The sequence below is a fragment of the Mustela nigripes genome, chromosome 4, assembly GCF_022355385.1.
Source record: "Mustela nigripes isolate SB6536 chromosome 4, MUSNIG.SB6536, whole genome shotgun sequence".
Classification (NCBI taxonomy): Eukaryota; Metazoa; Chordata; class Mammalia; order Carnivora; family Mustelidae; genus Mustela; species Mustela nigripes.
In genome coordinates this window covers 104643306-104657596 of record NC_081560.1, presented here as the reverse complement: position 1 = coordinate 104657596, position 14291 = coordinate 104643306, and the positions used below count along the sequence as shown (strand labels likewise).

At 38.7% G+C, this 14291-nt stretch overlaps 1 protein-coding gene across 16 annotated transcripts in view; it reads left to right on the top strand.

Moving 5' to 3' along the window:
- SUGCT (succinyl-CoA:glutarate-CoA transferase) overlaps positions 1-14291 on the top strand; it is an 840768-nt gene that overhangs the window by 331766 nt on the left and 494711 nt on the right. For all 16 annotated transcript variants that reach the window (XM_059397231.1, XM_059397230.1, XM_059397222.1 and 13 more), the window contains exon 10: positions 11363-11434. In XM_059397231.1, coding sequence (XP_059253214.1) covers positions 11363-11434 — 72 coding nt within the window. The remainder of the gene's footprint in view (positions 1-11362; positions 11435-14291) is intronic.

Genomic DNA, 14291 nt, shown 5'->3' with positions numbered 1-14291 from the left:
AAAAGTCTGAATTTGTAGCCTACCACCTTTTCTATCACTTTCCTTAGAAATGTTTGCAGATATTTAAGACAGATCTTTCCTGTGCCCTTTTTCTGACCCTTGAGTTGACTTGTTTTAGATACTTGATTATCCCATGAGGACTGCATCTTACCTCTTCCTGTGAGTTAGCAGGGCCTTACTAAAGTGCTTGTTCTCCACTGTGTAACTTCAGTAGCTTCCCATGATTTTTGGCCAAGTCCAAAGATGTTTTGAGAATCTGTAGAGTTTGATTCCAAGCCTCCGTACAGGAACCATTTTATACTGGGTGAAAAATAAATTTCAATTCCAGTTCACATCTAGTTACTTGGTAGCAACTATCTGGAGGGTCTGATGGAAAGAATACTAAGGGTGATCCTATATGCTTCAAGATGGAGTACCAGAGTTCCATAAAAACCTCTGTCTTGGATACTGCATTGGGGTGATGATGAAGGAATTGGTGGCTGGAGGTAGTGGCAGTATGAATGAATCCTTGCCCAATGGGAGATGCTAGGAGAATTCTCTTCATATTCTACAGGATGGAAGCTTCCTTGCCTCCAAATATCATGACGGGCTGAGAAAACCTTGGCTATGAGTGTTAGGGAGATAAGGGAAGAGATCTTTCAGCCAACTAAAATGGCCTCTGAAAAGGGACATTGTACATGGGCTAAATTTTGGCCATGGAAAGAAGGAGAAGTCCTTAATTAGGGAGACTATGTCCCACATTGTTCCAACTATAGGACCTATATTCTCCAGCTCCCCTTAAACTTAATCTTCACCTTTAAATTTAGGCAATCATCAGTGAGGAAGAAAGCTTGTGGAAATCCATGCTAAGTATATTTGCCATTATCAGTACATGCCTGTCTTTGAATCATTGACACTTCCTCATCTCTTCTACTGCATGATGTCCAGTTTTGCCACCATGCCTTCTCTATAGTAACAGCTCCCGAAATGCCTAGTTTGCTGTGATCTAGCATTAATACATTGGCTTTGATTTAACAAAATGTACGAAGCGCCTGTCATGCTAGATATTGTCCTGGGTGTAACTACAGTGGGCTCTACATTCTTACCTTCCCACCAGACCTTCACGGGTCACTCTCTTTGCTTCATATGTCTTTGTTCAAAGGCTCAGGCTTCTGCTTTTGTCTCCGACTCTGAGTTACTCATCTACTTAACTGCCTGGTTCCTGTCCCTCTACCTTTTGCCTTATCTTCACAATTTCTTGTGCAGGAATTTGGAGGAAAGACTTTGAGCCTCTTTCCTATCAGTGGGACCCTGTAACTTCTGTCTGTACATCTCAGTGGCCAACTGCCTGCAGTAGGACTTTTAAGAATTATTCGGTCAGAATTTCTCGCCCTGTCCCCTACCTGTACCTCTGTACTTTATCTTGCTGACTGCTTTCCTGAGCCATGTTATTCAAACCTTTCAGACTCTGGGCTGAAAATTCTTCTGTCACTGGACTTGTACCCAGTGACTCTTTAGGTCTAGAGTGTAGGTCTAATGTCAGAGCCTCACCCCAACTCTCTTCCTACTGTGGATGTCCTATGTTTTGTCACTGAAAAATATTGAAATATAATGGAATTAAGCTATGTTTGGAAAACCTTGTTGGCAAGCCACTCTGTGATCTACATTAGAATATACTTATTCTATTTTAATTTTTATTTTTTTAGAATATTCTTATTTTAATTATAGTTAATATCCTTTTCTAGCTTGATTTTTTGCTTGAAAGTGACATCTTAAATAAAGTTCTGGTCTGTGAATGCTTTGAACTGGTCTGAGATCAGTGTAGGCTTGCTGTCAGAAATAATATTTTCATGGATAGTCTGTAACTAGTATGGGTCTGGTTATGGGATTGCTGTAATATGTTCGAGATATAACTAGTATGGGACTGTGGTTGCTATAACATGCAGAGAACACTTTAAAAATGCTTTACGCAGGGGTGCCTGGGTGGCTCAGTTGGTTAAGCCTCCAACTCTTGATTTTTGGCTCAAGTCATGACTTCAGGGTTGTGAGATTGAGCTCCACATTGGGCTCTGTACTGAGCATTCTTGAGATTCTCTAGAGTCTACTTGAGTCTACTTGAGATTCTCTCTCCCTCCTTGCCGCTCCCTGCTACTCGCTCTCTCTTAAAAAAAAAAAAAATTAATACAGTCAAGAAATTTTTACCTTGAAGTGCTCCTGAAAAATCAATATGGACTTGTCTAAGATTTTTGTCACTTGCCATTAAATGGTAGGCACTTTTGGTAGGCTATTTCAAATAATCTGACTTACCATTCTTTATAGTGAAATCAATTGAGGATCATCAAAATCAGTTCCTGGCCCATACCATCCAGTAAAAATAGCACCATGTGCCATATTCCATTGTGTCCAAGATGCATGATGACTGCATCTTTTATGATGACAGCAGGCTTTCATGACAAAGGACTTATTCTATAAGAAAAATAACACCCATTGACAGTTTGTGAAGAATATAGAAACAATAAGACAGCTTCCATTTTCTTCCTCGCCACTGTCTCCATATCCAGTGTCAGAAACTGGGTGATTGAAGACCGCAGATCTGTTTGATTTTAGTGAGATTGAATTGATTTGAAGAACCTCCAGTATATTTTTGAACAGTCAGATTTCCTGTGGAATTGGAAAATCCCGGCCTGGATCTGGGATTGCAGGAGATCACCACATCATGTCTCTCTCAAGGCTATTCTACAATTCAAGGCCAGGGTTTGTATTTAGAAATAAGACTTCAAAGTGGCTTATTCACGATGATGAAGGATGTCCAGACAAAGCCAAATAGTAGGCGAGATGAAGGACTCCTGGCCTTACTTATCCACTTGTTGCAGGGTCCCATCCCGTGGAGGACACTGTTCTTGAGTTGTAAGCGGGTTTGTGCCTCGTTGCCATCTGGCTCAGCCAGCTTCGGCACCATAAGGTGAACTGAACTGTTTGTGGTAGGAAATATTGCTCTATATTTGTCACGATGTACTAGCACAGACCCAAAGTCAGTAACTGCTTGACATTCCAGAAAACGTTCTCATGGCAGTGAGTTAAACTTCAGGGAATGTCTTTTTCCAGTGGATGATGAAGTCATTTAGCAACAGTTACCTTTTGTGGAAGAAAATTTTGTTAAGACTTAGGTAGCCCCAGGAGGCCCAGGAGTTTTTGCTCTTGTTTTTGAAGTAGATGCACTACTCATTGTGTACTTTATTTAGACCAGAAGAAATACTTATGTGTCAATATGATAGCTTAAGAGGGTGACACAGAAAGTTTCAGTTTTACTTTTTTTTTTTTCATTTTCCTCTTGACCGTCTGGTATATTGAGTTGCTGTAGAACTTCTGGAGGTATTTCTGTGTTTTTAATCATAGGCAGTTCAATAATTAAGAGATTATCCATCCAGGTTAGCATGCCTGGAAATTGGGAAAGCAGAGCATCTAGGAAGCAATAGAAAATTCCAAGAGCAATGGGAATTCCAACTTGACCCTTTTATTTCTCTGACATCATGTCTGCTCAGTGTTCTGTACCCCTGTATCTTATATGGCCAGCCTTCAGTCTCTCAATGGGGTCCCTTTTATACCTGAAGCTGCTCTAACCAGAGGAACTGAACTCTAACTCTGTCTTCATGTTTCCCAGATTGCTTCTAAGTCATGCAGTTTCCTTGGGATGGCTAATCCCTTGACCCATCAGTATTTTTCTCAGTCTGAGAAACACCTACTTCCCCAAGAAAGGAAGTATGTTGTGACTAGAATGTGAAGAAAATTGTCAAGTTTCTGTGTGATCTCCCCTACCAGTGACACTTGTCACCCTTGAATCAGCACAACCCCCAGCAAGGAGCATTTCTTTTCCTGTAAATAATAAATCTGGTGTCCTAAGAGGAATGGCTTGGGTTTGGCCTCGTCCTTTTAAAGCTGTAAACACTGGTCCCTGTTTCCCTCTCCCTCAGCATTTCATGCAGAAGCAGTGGCTTCTTTTTTCCTGAGGCCTGAATTCCTTATATGAGAAATACTCTAGCCATGAGAGTACATAGCCCAATTAGATACTTTTGATGCGAATTCCCCCTGTGATGGAAAGCCTGTTAGCAATGTGTGTGTAGGGCATGTTTTCACTTGTTCAGTATGGATAGTGAGACTAAGGTAATAAGAAGAAAGAGAGGAGTTGTTTGGAGATAGATGAAGGCCCAAAAGTCAGGATCTAAGGGCTTAGAGCACAGTTGGAAGTACCTTTTAGGTAGATGCAGTATATTAGTAATTGTTTAATAATAATGCTATCTATTGAGTCCCTACTCTTTGGCAATGAGTCTATGGATCTTATACTGTGGCTCTCACATCTCACTGGATCTGCTTCATTTCATCAAGCACTGAATCAAGTATTTAACAAGGTGACCATCCATGGTCTCCTGTTTTTCCACCTTGGATGTACAAGCATCTCCTTCATGACTGTTCTTTGACTTCATCAGGATTTCTTATCCACTGACATCTTTCCTTTTGCCCTATCTATAGCCTCCTCCCATCTTCACCATCTTTTTCCATATCCAATTAGACCATGGCCCATCACCCAGTAACATTATGGCCAGTTTTCCAATTTTCCTGCATCTTTTACTTTGTTGTTATTTTCATCTGACAATATCCCAGTAAATGCAAATATCCATTTGTTTTATGTCTGTGACTGAGAGATGTTGGAGACTATCACTCAGTGGGGCTTCCAACACGACTACGTGTATCTTGTCACTCGGCTGTTCCACTCTTCAGTGGGACGTCAGAACTTATACACTCTTTTCAGGCTTCCAGTTTCATGTGTCCCAACCCTGCTCTCAGTTGCTGACCTCACTCCTTATTTCATAGGAAAGTAGAAGCATTTAGTGGGAACTCATTCATCTTCCTACAACCACACCAACATGGCACCTGCATGTGCTCAGTCTGTGTTCTCTGTGTGTTGTTGATTCTTTTCCTTTACAACCAGATTTATCAAACAGATGTTTGCATGTGCTCTCCCCATTCTCTTAACTGTTACTTTGTCCCTGATTCACTTCAAAGTTCATTCGATCCACATTGTGATACCAGAACAGCATTTGTTGAGGGAAGGAAAGACCACCTTGTGGGCATTCTTTGGTCCTCCTCTTACTCCTGTGGCTAACTCCTCTTCTGCTTGGACTTGAGATGGGGGTGACCTTCAGACTCATCCCTTGGCTCCCCACTTTTTTCCTATTCAACTGTTGAACTCTTCCTACATGACTTCATCTGTGTTATGGCTTCGCTTATAGATTATAATAAACCATTCTCAAGTTCTCCCTACAGTTCAGACTTGCATCTGGTCTCCAAGTTCTGTTCATTTGGAACAGGAGTATCTCAAGTTCTGCTCATTTGGAACAGGAGTATCTCAAAAGCTCCTCAGAAACCTAAAGTTCACCATGACATCTTGCTTTCCCCCAGTCTTCACCTCTTGACCATCACATTCAAGTAATTACCAACTATAGCAGATTTTACCACCTAAATATATTTTTTGAAGTTTTTATTTTAATTTCAGTTAATTAACATGCAGTATTATACTAGTTTCAGGTGTATAATATAGTGATTCAGCACCTCCATACATCACCCAGTGCTCACCATGACAGGTGCCCTCCTTTTTTTTAAATTTATTTTTTATTTTCAGCATAACAGTATTCATTATTTTTGCACCATACCCATGCTCCATGCAATCCATGCCCTCTATAATACCCACCACCTGGTACCCCGACCTCCCACCCCCCGCCCCTTCAAAACCCTCAGGTTGTTTTTCAGAGTCCATAGTCTCTCATGGTTCACCTCCCCTTCCAATTTCCCCCAACTCCCTTCTCCTCTCTTTCTCCCCATGTCCTCCATGCTATTTGTTATGCTCCACAAATAAGTGAAACCATATGATAATTGGCTCTCTCTGCTTGACTTATTTCACTCAGCATAATCTCTTCCAGTCCCGTCCATGTTGCTACAGAAGTTGGGTATTCGTCCTTTCTGATGGAGGCATAATGCTCTATAGTGTATATGGACCACATCTTCCTTATCCATTCGTCCATTGAAGGGCATCTTGGTTCTTTCCACAGTTTCCATGGTTTCCACAGGCGACCGTGGCCATTGCTGCTATAAACATTGGGGTACAGATGGCCCTTCTTTTCACTACATCTGTATCTTTGGGGTAGAACAGTGTGGAGATTCCTCAAGAAATTAAAAATAGAACTTTCCTATAACCCTGCAATTGCACTCCTGGGTATTTACCCCAAAGACAGGTGCCCTCCTTAATCCCCATCTCCCATTTCACCTAGACCCTCACCCATCTCCTCTGTGGTGACCATTAGTTTGTTCTCTATAATTAAGAGTCTGTTTTTTGGTTTGTCTTTCTCTCTTTTTTCCCTTTGCTCATTTTTTAATTTTCCACATATAAATGAAGTCATATGAGATTTGTATTTCTCTGACTGACTTATTTCACTTAGCATGATACTCTGTAGCTCCTTCCATGTCATTATGAATGACAAGATTTGATTCTTTCTTATGGCTGAATAACCATTGTGTGTGTGTATGTGTGTGTATACTATATCTTCCTTATGCATTCATCAATTGATGGACACTTGGGCTGCTTTCATAATATGGCTACTGTAAATAATGCTGCTCTAAATATTTCTTGATTCTGTTTTTTTCCATCTCTGTTGTCAGGGCCCTAATCTAATACATGATGACTTAAAAAAATTAAACCTAATTTTGTTTTTGAAATAACAGTAGATTCATATGTATTTTAAGAAATAATAGAGATAGATCTTGTGTACCCATTACCCAGTTCACTCCATTTTCAGATTATATGAAACTATAGTGCAGTGTCACTCAGGATACTGATATGGATTCAATCAAGATACAGAATATTATCATCATGCCAAGGATGATTCCTGCTGTCCTTTTTTAAAAAAATCCATAAATTTTAGTTTTTAGAGCAGTTTTAGGTTCAGAAAAAAATTCAACAGGAGGTACAGAAATTTTCTGTATACCTTCTTCCCTACCCGTGCACAGCCTCCCCCCATTGTCAACATCCCTCACCAGAGTGCTATGTTTGTTATAACTTCTATAACTACACTGACATAGTATAGTCAAAGTCTGCAGTTGACATTAGAGTCCACAACACACAAATTGGTGTTGTACACTCTGTGGGTTTGGACAACTGTATAATAACATGTAGGCATCATCATAGTATCATGCAGAGTATTTTCACTGCCCTAAAATTCCTCTGTGTTCTATTTATCTCTTTCTGTTCCCAGTCCCTGGCAACCATTGATCCTTTTACTGTACCCATAGTTTTGCCTTTTTCAGAATGTCATATAGCTGGGATCATACAATTTGCAGTCTAGTGAGCCTGGCTTCTTTAATTTAGTGGTATGCATTTAAGGTTCCTCCGTGTCTTTCATGTCTTGATAACTCATTTCTTTTTAGCGTGGAATAATACTCCATTGTCTGGATATTTATTTATCCATTTACTCACTGAAGGACAGTCAGTCAGTCACGTGGCCACACTGTTGGTGTTTTCTTCTGACCATGCTTTCTCATTTTTTTACAATATGGATAGACTGGGAATTTTCCAGATTTTCAATTTCTGCTGCCCTTTTCCCATGGTGTTCCAGGCTGGGAAATCCAGGACCCCAGCAGAGGCAGATTTGGTATCTGGTGAGGGCCTACTTCGTGATTCGCAGATGGCCATGTTCTTGCTTCTGCTAATCTTAAAAATAAACTTGGCGATTATTTTTAAAGTGAAAATAGGTTTATTTGGGAATAACAGATAACTGTACTCAGGACATACAAGCTATGGCAAAAGCAAGGCAAGTTCAAACAAAAGAAGAGGAGGAATGTTATTTTATGGAGATGAAGGAGGAAGTTGGGAGGATTTGTTTTGAATGAGAGACCACCAGAGGAAAGCAAGAGTTCAGGGTGATGATGGTTTCTCACTTGCTGAGCTGCAGGGGCTGTTGATTTCGTGTAGAGGATTCAGTGGACACGTGGCCTTTGAACAACATGGGTTTGAACTGCACCGGTTCATTTATACTTCGAGATTTTCCCATAAGTACAGTACAGTACTATAAATGTATTTTCTCTTCCTTATGACTTTCTTAACATTTTCTTTTCTCTAACTTTCTTTACTAGAAGAATATGGGTATATAATACCTCTAAGATTCAAAATATGTTAGCAGACTATCGATGGTATTGGTAAGGCTTATGGTCAATAGTAGGCTATCAGTAGTTAAGTTTGGGGGAGTCAAAAGTTATACTTGGATTTTCAACTGTGTTTCGGGGCATTGGTGTGGTTCAGGGGTCAAATGTACATCTTTTCCTGTGGGGTCTGTAATCGATCCTTCTTTCCTATTGATGATTCTTCTGTTCGGGTCTGTAACTGACAGTTCTTCTTGTAATTGACACCGAGTGGTATGACTTTTTCCTTCTAGTCTCCTGACTTCAATTTAGTGAGATTTCCCTTTATTAATTATTACACTCACAATACCATCATACTGAGATTAGGGTTTTAACATGTGAAACTTGGGCGGACATAATTATTTAGTCGTCAGCCAATAGTATTGTTTTAAGTTTTTACTTAAAATATATTTATTAAATATACACTGTAGCAATAGTAACAGGGGACAAATAAGTATTTCAAGAGCTCATTTTTACCTTCATCCTTACAAATCTATTTGGTGACCTTTAATTGTGTTTGGTGGTTCAGCTACTAATCAGTCTTCATTTTCCTATGATCATTAACTAGTTCTCTGTGCTCGAAATTTTACAAATTATATATTGATAAAGAAATATTTCATGGTATAGTTAAGGCTTAAGGAAGAAACTCTTCTGCATTAATTAAAAGGAAATGAGTATCTTCCAAAATGTAAACTTGCTGAATATCATGTCACTAATCTAAAATTTTTGAAAGTCTTTTTTCACATTATTCTTGGTAACACACATTTTTACTTCACATTACTTACCCACTCCCCAACTTAGACAAAACAAAACAAAGCAAAGCAAACATGCAAGCAGACAACGTGTGTACCTTCACGCTGTCAACTATGTTGTTGAGACATCTCTGCTCAAAAGCTTCTGCCCCTCTCTCACAGGTCCACTGCAAATTCCCTTTCTGTGGTTTGAGAAACACTAATGCATTATTTATAATACTAACTTTGCTTTTACCCTGTGAACTGGGAAAATAATCATTTAAAATAGTTCATGTGTTATCTTTTGAGTAGCATTCATTACCAAAGCAAGCAAAAATGTAAATAGAATAAACCCCATTACAGTGTTTTGCTTGAGATTCATTTTAGCCACAATCCTATTACATGGGAGCAGTTATCTGAGAGATTCATTACATTTTACAACCACTTATTCATTGCCTGACACTCTTCAGATATCAGGTTAGGCCTGGTAGGTAGAATAAAAAGAAAACCTACAAACTACCAGCTTGGGTCTCCCAGCACCCCACTGCAGCACTTTGAGCAATGACGGGAATGCTGTCTATCTGTGCTGATGTGGCAGCTACCAGCCGCATGTAGCTATGGAAGGCTTGACTTGTAGTCAGTGCATCTGTGAACTGAACTGTTACTTTAATTTTTTCCTAATAGCATCTCTATTGAGATATAATTCACATGTCCTATAATCTGGCTATTTGAAGTGGACAGTTCGGTGATTTTTGGTGTATTCACAGAGTTGTTCCACCATTACCACAGTTGTGGAACCTTTTCATCATCCCCACAAGAAACCAAGTACTCAGTTATAGTTGCTCCTCAAATTCTCTCAATGTTCTCCGCCATGGGTGACCGCTAAGCTTTCTGTTATCTATGGATTTGCCTATTTTGGACATTTCATAGAAATGCAATCACAATATGTGGTCTTTTGTGAATGGCTAATTTGATTTTAGTTTAATTATATTCAATAGCCACGTGTGCGTAGTGGCTACCGTTAGAAGCAAGTGTAGTGGAAGACCCCTTGCAGATCCTTAAGGAATGCTGAAGGCTAAGAAGAAAATCATGAGAGGGGGCATATGGAATATAGGTCAAGAGATTGGAGATGAACCAAAGTTGGAGCCTAGAAATAAGATAGATTCCTGGAGGAAGGGATGGTTAACAGTACCAAATAATACAGCGGGGTCAAGAAGGAATAGTGTCAGTGTAGTGTTGGGGTAAGAATCCTGATGACAAAGAGCATCAGAATATGGTATTGGTGAAGAAGTATAGGCAGGTAGAAATTTTGTATCTTTTAGAGATGGAGAGAAGGAAGAAAATCTCGAGATAGTTTGAGAAGCATGTCAGGACTGATGGAAATTTTGTTTTCCTGCTGTTAATATTTTTAGTGTAGGCCTGAGCCTAATTGTAGGTGGAGAAAAAGGACTCAGTGGGAATAAAGAGATTAAAGATGACTGCAGGGTTCTGAAGGATGTGAGTGAAGGTGGCACCAGGGTTAGCGTAGGAGCAAGCCCTGGCAAGGAAGATAGAGGTCATCTTTCTCAGAGGCAGCGGTAAGTGAAGAAAAACTAGGTGAAGATACAGAACAATTTTTATGTAAAAAGGAAGGAAACGAAAGAAACTCATTTACTTAAGGAAAAATGGGGACGAGGCCTTCTGAGGGTAAAGGTTGGTTCCTCCAGCCAGCACTGTGATCAAATGTGAAGGGAGTTCTCCAGAGTGTCTAGGACTCTGGGAGGTGGGAGTATCAATTATTTATATTCTTTTTGCTGCTCTAAGAAATATGTCTCCTAGAAGCGACAAACATTTTTCAGGTACATAAAACCACATGAGGTACACAGATTCACATGTGCCAATTTTCACTTACAGAAGAGTGATGATGTCCAAGAGTTTACATTTGAGATCTTCAAAGATGAAATCTATCAGCTTAGGAACCTCCCTCCCTCCCTCCTTCCTTCCTTCCTTCCCTTCATTCTTCTTACATTTCGTAGAAAGCTGTGTACCCTCTTGCTCTTTGCCCTCCAAGGAAAAATGGAAACAAAGAAAGCATAAAACTTTGGAATAGCCAAACAAATCATACAGTAATGAATATAGAATTTTGTGTTACTATTACAACAAAACTATTTTAGTTTAGTTTAGACTTTTCTTTATTTTTCTAAGTTCCCTACCCCCACCCATGTTACAACAGTTAGTGGAAGAGTTGGAGAGTGCTTTGAAAATGCCACATAAAAATAACTATGCATATATAAAAGCAAAATATACTAATTAATTGATATGGTTTTAATTAATAATGTTGATTTAGAACATGCTTTCTGTGTAGAAGTTTTAGAAATTGAAGCTAACTTCTGTGGTATTTTCAATATATAAATTTATATATTTATGTATTCATTTATTTATTTTAGGCTTTTAAAACCAAGGATGGATATCTTGTGGTTGGAGCAGGAAACAATCAGCAGTTTGCTACTGTGTGCAAGGTAATCAGTAATCAGTGGGATGGGCCAATGATCTATGCAATGACTTGTCACTGTCCTTAGGTCTATAGCTAGCTCGAGACCCCTACTTTCTCCCCTACCCTGTGCAATTTTTACACTCCAAATGCTAAGGACATGGTCTGAATTAGCATACTGACTTTTTTTTTTTTGAGGTATCTAGCTATATTTTGAAATGAACCAAAGTGTATAGTACCAACATGACCTCGACTATTACTCCAATGAGGAAAGGGAAAGAAAAAGAATTCATTTTAAAGGCATTTTTAGCATCAGGATATTTTTTCTTTTTGCTTTCCCTTTTTTTTTTTCTTTTCTTTGTTAACAACGTGAGACCTAATTAAGCCCAAATACAATGTAATACCAAATTATTGTTTTAGCCACTAGAAAACGAAACATTTTTTTTTCAAATTAGCCTTTGTTTAATGAGTACCTTTCTGCAGAGTTCATGTTTTAACTTAAGTTTTAGCAATTAAGATTGTATTAAAAATGTTGTTCCTCAACAAGATTTTTTTAAAAAGGCCTTGGAGTCATTAAGGATAATTTTATGTTGAAGATTTTAAGTTTTTTGCATCACTTGGATTTTTTTTATTTGATACTTTACTACTAACCTAGATTTTTTTTTTTTAATTTAAGTCTTTCGGTTCCTGTTCACTTTTTCCAGTTCTAACCCCAGAAGTATAATCTAGCTTTAAAAATCTACATTTAAGTTTTCATTTTAATTTCTCTTACAGGTAAAAAGAAGTCTTACCTGTTGAGGATGTTTTTCTGATGGGCAGTTTATTTTCTTGTACTAATTAATCATAGATAACCACTCACTGTGAGCCTTCAGGTTCATTAAAGATGCCTGTGAATTCCTTAGGGGAACCTTCTTTATTGTCATTAACTTCTTATGTACAAAAATTATTTATCACTGTGGCTCTTTTGTGCGAGAGGTTAATGAGCACAGCGGAAAACCACAGCAAAGCGGTGGGAAGTACCGCGGAGAAGGTGACAAATAGAGACAGTTCCTATTGCAGGAAAAGCTGGAACATCTGAGGTGGGAAAGAGGGGAGCTTTCATAACGGTGACTCTGAGTAAGCAGAGAGAAAATGGATTCAAACATTTGATCTAGGATCAAAGAATCTTTATTATGAACGGTCAATGTTAAAAATATGAAACATACGGAAGCCGTTGCCTGTGAAGTCATTTACGTACTCTAGCTGCAGAGATGTAAAAGCCAGTTCATTGCTATAAATGAGTACAGATTTTCTTCCTGGGCCATATGTTTTGGAGTTTTCTCTCTCCAGAAAGGGGGGTGTGTAGGGGGGGAATTACTGGCTGACATATTCTTCACTGTTGAAAATAACTGTACTGAATTCTTTTTATTTTTGATTCATTACTGCTGATCAGTTTGAAACTTTTGAACTTCCTCATAAATATCCATAAGAACGTTTTTTTGAAAAAGATTTTTGTTTCAAAGTGGAATATTTGCCATAAGTTTCAGTACTAAAATATGACTTATTGGGATGGTGTGTTATGATACATTTGTTTAAAAGGAGAGCATTAGAGGGCCTTTGAGAATGGCATACTTGACCTTTCTTTTACCATATGTGAGTTATGAATAATAATCCCTGTTATGAGGCTTAAGACAATGTCTATCAAATCCTTTGAGATACTCAAGAAAAGTTTTGTGAGTAGAGGATTTTAATGTTATTTCCATCATTTATAGGCATCTTGAGCAACCTTGCAAACTGATTGACTTTATATATCCTTACATGTAAACTTGCCCTAAAAACCCTTTTAACCTAAGAAAAATGGCCTGTTTCCCTTTTCCATAAATAGTGGGTTTCTCCTAAGTACTTTTTGTTCAGATTTATCTATTACTGAGGGGCTTGCCATTCAAACTGGCCATGTGGAAGATGAGGTCCCCAGTTTTTTATAGTAAGCCCATCAATGGTTCTTTTGCCAAGTAAATAGTGAAAGATAGGGCAGCTCTATCAGCTAGGGAGAAATATAGCAGTATTGTCTGTGATGAATGCATAGAATTTACTTAGGCCTATTGTCTTTCCAAAATGGAATTTGATATACTGGCTGACTAATGCTACTTGGGGATGGGTCCTTTTAAGGAGCTCTTATTGTCAGGAATTAGAGTGAGAACAAGAGCAGGGGGTTCAAGGCTTGGCGTTCAGAAAATCTTTCTGCATATAAAGTGAACCTTGGCTTAAAACAAATCCTATTTTATGTCTCTTAACATGATACAGAAGAGTAGGGAACATGAGCATATGTAAGCTATTTTAAGCTGATTGATGCCAATACTAATGGGTATTCCTATTTGAAGTACATTGACATCCTTTTAAAAGTCATTTAGACTGAAGGTTTCTTGTATTGCAGGGAATGTGCATTGGTTCTCAACTTCAGCATGCAGAGGGAATCTCCTGGAGCTTCATTCCCCAAAATTTCGACTTAGCATGTCTGAGGTGGGGTACAGGAAACTCCAGTTCGAGTAAGCATTGTTGTTGATGCTGGAGTGGATGGTCTGAGGATGTGATAGCAGACTTCTAAGGCATACCATGAGTCTTGACACTAGTTGGGTGACCTCTGGTGAGACACTTAATCTTGGCCAAGCATCTGTTTTCTTACAGTCAAATGAAGATTATGATATATAACTCTCCTAATATATAACTTTTGGAGTTTTGTAAGAGTTAGATTGGATAAGTAAAGTACTCAGTCCAGTCCTGGCTCACAGAATGTGCTTTGTAAATGGCCTCTATAAAAATTAGGTTTGGAGATTCTGGTTCTGGATAAGATAGAGTAAGCACACTTCTCCCTGTCTCTTCCACTGAATATAATGATAAAACCTGGA